The 9,993-nt window shown below is 37.2% G+C and overlaps 1 protein-coding gene across 2 annotated transcripts in view; it reads right to left on the reverse strand.

Moving 5' to 3' along the window:
* The window catches only part of LOC101886077 (transcription initiation factor TFIID subunit 4), a 185,909-nt gene extending 178,819 nt beyond the window's left edge, over window positions 1-7,090 (reverse strand). For both annotated transcript variants that reach the window (XM_073930134.1, XM_073930133.1), the window contains exon 1: window positions 6,188-7,090. In XM_073930134.1, the coding sequence (XP_073786235.1) occupies window positions 6,188-7,061 (874 nt within the window). In that variant the 5' untranslated portion in view covers window positions 7,062-7,090. The remainder of the gene's footprint in view (window positions 1-6,187) is intronic.
* Between the last annotated feature and the right edge of the window lie 2,903 nt (window positions 7,091-9,993).

The raw sequence follows: 9,993 nt of genomic DNA on the forward strand, positions 1-9,993 counted from the left end.
GTGTGTGTTTGTGACTGAATATATGAATGTCATATGGGGCTGCTCAGACTATATCTGTCCTACTGATGCTGCTCAGACTAATTTGTCTTACTGATAACTTTATTCTATTGGAAGTGTAATCTTCCACATGCATATCTCAGCATTATCTATGTAAGTGATGTTTTACCTGACTTCTACTACCTCATAATATCCGCTTCTATTAGGAAAAGCGGCTATGAGATACAATATGCCTAAAGGGAGATGGCTATTAGGTCATTACATTCCCTGCTGTCTTCAAGGGGCACCCACACCAGAGCACTCGTATCATCCCAGAGATCATGGAGAAGACCATAGAGGGGCTATTATCCATAAGACACAAGGGACTTACCTATAGATGACATGGTAAGGTTATCCCTGGGCTAATTAACAATTAAAAACTAAACTTAGGGGATACGTCAGCCTGGCCTGGGGAGCAGGGGACACAGAAATTGAGACTAATGATCAAACTGTAGATATTGGTGAGATATGATGTGTTATCAACCCTAAGGGAGGAGGACAGCATGTATAAAGCTGTATGAAAGGGGCTGCTCAGTGGGACATTTGATCAGATCACCCCTGTTGTTGCAAACGCTTCAGCCTGAGTGACTCAGAACGACTTCAGACTTCTTTTCTAGACTTTGCTTGTTTCCTGAATAATATCTAAAGAAGCAGAACAGATTTCCACAACACTATTAGGTACAAATTTGTACCTTTTAAAAAGGTGCCACCCCAGTGACAGCTCTCGTACCTTTATTTCCAAAAATGTAGATAAATATCTTTAAACATTTTTTTGAATCATTATAACTGAGTTTAACAAGTTATGATTAACATAAAACCATGTCTGTTGATCTTATAAAGTATTACGGTGTGTGATTTCAGAGTGTGCATCACTTCACAGTTATCATACCAAGTGTAACCTGCACTCAGAGCAGACAGCAGTGGGCAATAATGGGAGAGCTGGAAGTAATGTTGATCAATAAATGGACTCTTTTCGCATGTCTGGGTTTCTAAAAAAAATTATTCAGAGATAATTCCTTGGATTTACTAAATTGTTTTACTTTAAGTGGTTAAAAACAATTTATTTGTGTTGAATTTAAACAAACAAATTAAGTTGAACATTATTAAACCTAATTTGTTTGTTTAAATTCAACACAAATTAATTGTTTGCAACAGTTCTGCATGCAACACGGAAGGTGCCAGTTGGTAAACTTAGAGCGCAGTGAATAGAAGAGTACAACAAATCCTTTATTTCAATCCTAATTGCTGAAACAATAAAATAAAAAACTCCACCATGGTGATACAGACTTTTAAAAGAAGGACAAAAATAGTGTGAGACTGATAACGGCAGCCGGAAGAGAGAACAACGTCAGATTTTCTCCTATAGACGCTGCATTAGAAACACCTCGCATAAGCGGGTCATTCACTTTTTTGTAATTCGATGCAGATGATATAATACATTCATAAATGCATGTAAAAATGCATATGAATATAAAAATGCATATAAATAGTCATCGTATTCATAGTTTTTTTTTATCGAAACATTAAAAACTTGAACCGATTTAAGATTATGATGAGTGTTAAACACGTCAGAACAGTCTTGTGAAAAGGGTCCATACCTTCTTTACAGAATAAAAACAGTCAAGCCGGTTTGGAAGAAGCGGAGGGTGAGTAAATGATGACAGAATGTTCTTAAAATAGCTAACTTAATAAATATGAACTTAATTTAAACAAGTTAAAATTACTATAAAAACATAGGTTGTCATGACTTGATTGATTTAAGATTATGATGAGCGTTAAATGCGTCAGAACCAGTGGTGTAGTCCTTGCTATACGCACGTATACTCAGTATGCTTACTTTTTTCCACAAGCTGTTTGGGTATTACCACTTCTGAGGATTAATAAATGCGTAAACCCTCAGTATTCTCACTTGTTTTTCTGATTACACTTCCCTAATTTACGTGTATTCGCGTCCCCTTTAACTGTTTACCAAATGGGGGTTTTATAACTCACAACTTAAGATGTGCCCTATCATATTAGTCGAACATTTGTAATTGTGTTATTTTAAATTCTTACTTAAAAATGTGTTTATATAGCCTATGTATATATATATATATCACATTTTTCTTTGTTTATCCCAAAGGCAAAGACTACTCATAAATAGCGTAACAATATGCGATTTAAAAGGGTAACTACTAGTATATATTAGCGACAACAGAAGACAGACTCGTAACAATTTGTTTTTAAAAAGCACATTGACTTACATTGACATACTGACATAGTATTTGTTTTTCCTTTCTAGGAAGTTAATAGTTACAGGTATATATATATATAATGAATCAAGGAAACATGGAAAATTTGTAATAGTACACCACTTTTTTTTTAGGACTACACCACTGGTCAGAACAGTCTTGTGAAAAGGGTCCATACCTTCTTTACAGAATAAAGACAGTCAAGCTGGTTTGGAAGAAGCGGAGGGTGAGTAAATGATGACAGAATGTTCTTAAAATAGCTAACTTAATAAATATGAACTTAATTTGAACAAGTTATAATTACTATAAAAACATAGGTTGTCATGACTTGATTGTGTAATCTTTGACAGTGTGTGATTTCAGAGTTTGCATCTTTACAGTTATTCAAGCAAGTGTAACCTGCAGTCAGAGCAGACAGCAGTGGACAATAATGAGGAAATAATGCTGATAAATAAATATGTTCTTCATAAAATAAAGACAGTCAAAGCGGTTTGGAAGAAGTGGAGGGTGACTAAATGATGATAAAATGCTCTTAAAACGGCTAACTTAAAAATATTAATTTAGTTAAGCAAGTTAAAACATTAGTTAACCTTTGACGGTGTTTGATTTCAGAGTTTGCATCTTTACAGTTATTCAAGCAAGTGTAACCTGCAGTCAGAGCAGACAGCAGCGGGCAATAATGAGGAAAAACCAGTGGGAAAATATTAATGAAAAATTAATATCTTCTTTAGAGAATAAAGAAGGTCAACAAGGTTTGGAAGAAGTGAAGGGCGAGTAGGGGAGCGCGGGGCACAAAGTAACGCGGGGTTAAATGTAACACAGAGTTTTAAGGTATTTGCTCAGGGTTAACCATGGCATGCTCCCAAGGTTTTCACCACACTGTCAGCGGACGTCTTCCAGCCAATTACTGAAAATATTTGGCGAAATTTGGATGAGAAACACTGGAGAAACCATTTTTCCAGCATAAAAGTATTCTTTATTATAATCAATATTTTTTATTTTTAAAAAAATGTGAAAGTATGTTAGTAAAATCCTATATTGTTGTGCTCACCGTCTTCTAGGCTAAAAGATTAAACCATTTTGAAAGATGTAAAACACACACAGTGACTGCTAGACAGCTTTGAGAAAAGCATGACACAGCGGGGTTAGTTGTAACACGGTGTTGCAATTAAGCCACACACTGTTAAACACCAATTAAACCAACAAAATAATGTTTTGAATTTTGAGTGTGATGTTGAGAAGTTTTTAAATAAAAAGTTTTTTTTTTTAGTAAAAAAAATATTGTTTTAATAGAAAAAAACATGTTATCGCTAATAATGCAAATAAATGCATTGTATAATAATGGATAATAATGCAAATAGATTCAAAAAAGTTTATCCAATAAACAAATAAATACATAAGCATAATGTGCTATGTAGAATAAAAAAGAAATGAGCCGACTACTGGTGAAATATAGCTACTATTTAAAGTAAACTGAATTTAAACTAACAGTGTGAAATCTGGCTTTAAATGCAGGTGTCACAACTTGCCCCGCAGGTGGGGTAAATAGTAACATTTTTACTTCTGGCACTTTTGGCAATACTGCACAGGTCTGGCGATCATAATTCCAGTGCTCATTTGTAGGAGAGGCTTGTGTGTTGTTGGTAAAAATAATATGGTTTGTCTAACCCCGTTACTTTGTTCATTATTTGGGCAAAACCAAAAAGTGTTACTTTGTGCCCCGCTCTGCCCTAAACGATAACAGATCTGTCTTTAAACTATTTTTGAATCATTAACTTACTTTGACAAGTTACAATCTAAATAAAAGCATGTCTATTTGTCAGATAATGTATTACGGTGTCACAGTTATCATACCAAGTGTAACCTGCAGTCAGAGCAGACAGCAGTGGGCAATAATGAGAGAGCTGGAAATATAAATAAATATCATCTTTACAGAATAAAGAAAGTCAACAAGGTTTAAAAGAAGTGAAGGGCGAGTAAACAATGACAGATCTGCCTTTAAACTTTTTTTGAAACATTATTAACAAGTTATATTTACCATAAAAACATAAGTTGTCATGACTTGATTGTGTAATCTTTGACAGTGTGTGATTTCAGAGTGTGCATCACTTCACAGTTATCATACCAAGTGTAACCTGCAGTCAGAGCAGACAGCAGTGGCCAATAATAGGAAAATAATGTTAATAAATAAATATCTTTACTTTTTTTATCATTAACTGAGTTTAACAAGTTATAATTAGAATAAAAGCATGTCTATTGGTCATATAATGTATTACGGTGTGATTTCAGAGTGTGCATCACTTCACAGTTATCATAACAAGTGTAACCTGCAGTCAGAGCAGACAGCAGTGGGCAATAATGAGGAAATAATGCTGATAAATAAATATGTTCTTCATAAAATAAAGTCAAGCTGGTTTGGAAGAAGTGGAGGGTGACTAAATGATGATAAAATGTTCTTAAAACGGCTAACTTAAAAAAATTAAGTTGGTTAAGCAAGTTAAAACATTAGTTAACCTCTGACGGTGTTTGATTTCAGAGTTTGCATCTTTACAGTTATTCAAGCAAGTGTAACCTGCAGTCAGAGCAGACAGCAGCGGGCAATAATGAGGAAAAACCAGTGGGAAAATATTGATGAAAAATTAATATCTTCTTTACAGAATAAAGAAGGTCAACAAGGTTTGGAAGAAGTGAAGGGCGAGTAAACAATGACAGATCTGCCTTTAAACTTTTTTTGAATCATAAACTGAGTTTAACAAGTTATAATTAGAATAAAAGCATGTTTATTGGTCACATATTGTATTACGGTGTGATTTCAGAGTGTGCATCACTTCACAGTTATCATAACAAGTGTAACCTGCAGTCAGAGGTGGGCAACATCAGAACATCAGAAAGATCCGACTAACATCAGAAAGATCCGACCCTTCTTATCTGAACATGCAGCTCAACTCCTTGTTCAAGCTCTTGTTCTCTCCAGACTGTATTACTGCAACTCTCTACTAGCCGGGCTTCCAGCTAACTCTATCAAGCCTCTTCAACTGCTCCAGAATGCAGCAGCACAAGTGGTCTTCAATGAACCTAAACGAGCACATGTCACTCCGCTGCTAGTCCGTTTGCACTGGCTGCCAGTTGCTGCTCGCATCAAATTCAAAGCTCTGATGTTTGCCTACAAAGTGACTTCTGGCTTTGCTCCTTCTTATCTGCTCTCACTTCTGCAGATGTATGTGCCCTCCAGAAACTTACGTTCTGTTAATGAACGTCGCCTCGTGGTTCCATCCCAAAGAGGGAAGAAATCACTTTCGCGGACGCTCACGTTCAATCTGCCCAGTTGGTGGAATAAACTCCCTAACTGCATCAGAACAGCAGAGTCACTCGCTACTTTTAAGAAACGACTAAAAACCCAATTATTTAGTCTCCACTTCACTTCCTAATCTGCAATTGCCTCTCAGAATATCACACTAACTGTACAAAAAAAAAAAAAAAAAAAACTAATACTACTAATACTTCCCTTCTTAGACTTTACAGACCTGAAACTTGCTTATAGCACTTATTCATTGTTGCTCTTGGTTGTGTAAATTGCTTCCTTGTCCTCATTTGTAAGTCGCTTTGGATAAAAGCGTCTGCTAAATGACTAAATGTAAATGTAAATGCAATAATGAGAAAGAGCTGGAAAAATAATGATAAATAACCCTTTTAAAGAATACAAGAAATGGGTATGGAAATAGTGAACAGTGAGCAAATGATCACAGAATTTAATCTTAAAACAGCTAACTTAAAAAAAAAGTTTGTTATTACCCGAGTTTAACATGTTATAATTAGCATAACAACTAAAGTTGTCATGACTTGGTTGTCTACTCTTTGACAGTGTGTGCATTGCAGTCAGAGCAGACAGCAGTGGGCAATAATGAGAAAGCTCTGGGTACCTGGTGGGATGGTGAACCCGGGTGGCAGCTGGATGGTGGTCTGCTGCTGCGGCTGCTGCTGTGGCGGCGGAGGTCTGACAATCAGCTGCGGCGCCACGAGCCTCTGCGTCTGCGTCTGCGCGGGTCTGATGACCGGAGCCACCGCGGGTTTGACAGGCGGAGGCGGAGAGCAGCTCAGCGCGGGCTTCGCGTTGGCCTCCGCGGGCGCTTTGCTGTGGTTGACCCGCGCGCCCTGCTGGACCAGCGCGGACACGGACGTGCCGTTGCCCTTCTGCGCGATGCTGGCGATGATGTGACGCGGGAGTCGGTGCAGGGCGATGGTGGGCGTCCCGCGGTCCAGCGCGATCGCCTGCGGGTTGCTGGACACAGTGAAGGTGGTGCTGGAGACGGATGCTGATGCTGCCGCGCCGTTGCCATTGAGACTGTGTGATGCCGCTGAGCGCAGGGAGCGCGTCGGGTGTTTCTTGCGGGTGTCCGCACCTTTGTTGCCCGGCGCAGGAGCGTCGGATGCTGCAGCCGCGGTGATGATAATGATGCTGCCATGTGATTTGAGCGCGCTCTCCTTCTCCGGAGCTTTCGCGTGTTTTTCCGGGCTGACATCTTTCGGGTCTGGATCCGGGTTGCGCGTTGCTTTGCGCGCGTTCTGCTGCTGCTGCTGTGCTTGTTGTTGTGGTTGTGATGGAGAGTCATGAGCGGGCAGCTGCGCTCTTGCTCCTGCCTGCTGCTGCTTGCCGCGAGTGTTTTCGGGCTGCCCGGCGGACGGGTCGGTCTGGCCCCCAAGCTGAGACTCCAGAGAGCCCACCAGATCGCTCACGGCTTTCTCGTCCACCTCGGAGAAGAGCATGTCTTCCAGAGGGTCGGAGGCGCCCGCCATGTTCGCTCTCTCTCACTCTCTCTCTCTCTCTCTGTGTGTGTGTGTGATGGGCTGTCTGCTGGTGCGCGTCCACGAGCGCGAGTGCGCAGTCGTGTTACTATGGCATTGTGGGAATGGACGTGACGTCAGAGGGCCAAAACCAAACAGTTGTTCCCCCTGTTACAACTCAGTCGAGGATCGCCTGCTACTGTACAGTACAGTGAGATTTGGGGATAGATAGATAGATAGATAGATAGATAGATAGATAGATAGATAGATAGATAGATAGATAGATAGATAGATAGATAGATAGATAGATAGATAGATAGATAGATAGATAGATAGATAGATAGATAGATAGATAGATAGATAGATAGATAGATAGATAGATAGATAGATAGGAAAGAGAGTTTATTCTGATTTATTATTTTACTATTATTTAAATTTTTTTATGTCATTTATTTAATTATTATTTTTATTATTGTTATTATTATAATTATTATTGTTTATTATAATTTTAATAATAGTATAATAATTGTTTATTATATTATATGTATTATTTTTATTGTTTTATTATTATTATTATTTTATTATTATTATTATTATTATTATTATTGTTGTTGTTGTTGTTGTTATTATTATTGTTATTATTATAATTATTATTGTTTGTTAAAATTTGAATAATTTTATAATAATTGTTTATTATATTATATCATATTATATGTATTATTGATATTGTTTTATTATTATTATTATTTTATTATTATTATTGTTGTTGTTGTTGTTGTTGTTGTTGTTATTATTGTTATTATTATACTATATGTTTTAATACTATACTACTATTTCCTGTGTTTACTATGTTTTTTAATATACATGTATATTCTTTTTAATGTAAACTTTATAAATGCTTTGGCATTTGTAACATCTGTCATGCCAATAAAGCAATTATTCAATTGAATTGATTAATCAGTTTGTAAAATAAATAAATAAATAAATATAATAAAATAAAATAGAACAGATCAAATAAATTAAACCTAATAAATAAATAAACACATTAGTATAAAGTAAGCAAATAATAGCTTAAATAAATAATCACTTATTTAAAGATTATTAAAATAATATTAAATAAATTATCTGTAGCATGTCGGAGCCAATAGGGTATATGCCGAGCTAGGGTTGTTCCCATACTGATAAACTTCCTGTGACCTGTTATTGTGAGTTTTTTTCCATTTTATATGGTTCCTTTTACAGCATCGATGTTGTAATGTTATTGAAATACATTCAGTTAAACAAACTTTGTCATTCATTTAGTTGCTCAAGCGTAAAACAAGACAAAAAGCCATTTACTCGCAAGCGCCCGTTAAAATCGGCAGGCTAGCGCAGAAGCTCCATTGAATATACTGGAGTAAATTAAAAAAGTGCATATTATAAAGACATGGCGGGGGAAATGTAATGTAATGCAGTGCTTCTTGTACAATCTGAAACCCACTTTATATCAGATATCACTCAGCCAGTGGAGATCGCTGATTTTTAAATAAAACTGACCTTAAACGTGTCAATTGTTGCACTGGCATACAGTTCACCGGAAGCGCTTAACCCAGGTTACTGGCAAATTAAAAGTCCTATTGGCATGACCCGAGTTCGATTCTCAGCTCAGCTCAAGCCGATCCTTCCCCTCTCTCTGCTCCCCATACTTTCCTGTCTGTAAATTACCACAGTTCTGTCATTAAAGGTGAAAACCCCTAAAAAACAATTATAAATAAAATCTGTAGCATAATACAAACATAATTAAATGAGATTTAAATAAATAAAATATTTAAAATATATTAATCAAATTAATTAATAACAAAATGCTATTCAAATAAACTTAAAATACATGTGTAAGTGAATAAATTAGAGCAACAATGAGTAATAAAAGTAACTTCTCTTTACTCAAGGGACTCTATTGATGCGTTTTTAAATGTATGATTGGAGGATGTTGACGTCTGAGAGCCCCTCTTGTAGCCTAGATATTGCTCTGGTGTGTTTGTTCGGCATTTATGATGAAATAATTCCTTAGTTGTGTGTTTTGTAATCTGACAGGCACATTTAATTGTAATTGTACAACTACAGAAACTCAAAAAAGCTCTCTCCAAACAATAAACAAGATGATTACACTAAAGTTTCCCAGCCCCTGTTAAATAAACACATTTTGAAAAGATGCAGAAGCTGCTGATGGGGTGGAAACTTTTGGGTTTATGGTTGTATAAACTAATATATTATAGTTGTCAGTGGTTAGCACTGTGGCCAGCAAGAAGGTCGCTGGTTCGAGCCTCGGCTGGGTCAGTTGCTGTCTCTGTGTGGAGTTTGCATGTTCTCCCCGTGTTGGCGTGGGTTTTCTCTGGGTGCTCCGGTTTCCCTCAGAGTCCAAACACATGCGCTATAGGGGAATTGATGAAATGAATTGGCCATGGTGTATGAGTGTGTGTGTGTGTGTGTGTGTGTGTGTGTGTATGTGTGTGTGCGTGCGTGTGTGTGTGTGTGTGTGTGTGTGTGTGTGTGTGTGTGTGTGTGAATGAGTGTGTATAGGTGTTTCCTTGAACTTTGTTGCAGCTAGAAGGGCATCTGCTGCATAAAAAAACATAAGCTTGAATAAGTTGTCAGTTCATTCCGCTGTGGCGACCCCTGATAAATAAAGGGAATAATCCGAAGGAAAAGGAATGAAAATGCACGCCTACAATACATTTGCACAATTTATAACGATTTACTAACATCCATTTTTCAACGAGTTTACTGATTTAGAATTCAGAATCCTTTATTTACTTCCCACAGGGTTAATCGCGTTTTACCTCTTACGTAATTCCCAAAATAACGGGAGTCAAAGCAAAATCCCGCGAGCTCCCGCGATACCAGCGTGATAGAAGAGATACAGCTGCGGCCGGAAGTTAGCATAATTATTTATATTATTTATTAA

Source organism: Danio rerio, chromosome 18 (assembly GCF_049306965.1).
Source record: "Danio rerio strain Tuebingen ecotype United States chromosome 18, GRCz12tu, whole genome shotgun sequence".
Lineage (NCBI taxonomy): Eukaryota > Metazoa > Chordata > Actinopteri > Cypriniformes > Danionidae > Danio > Danio rerio.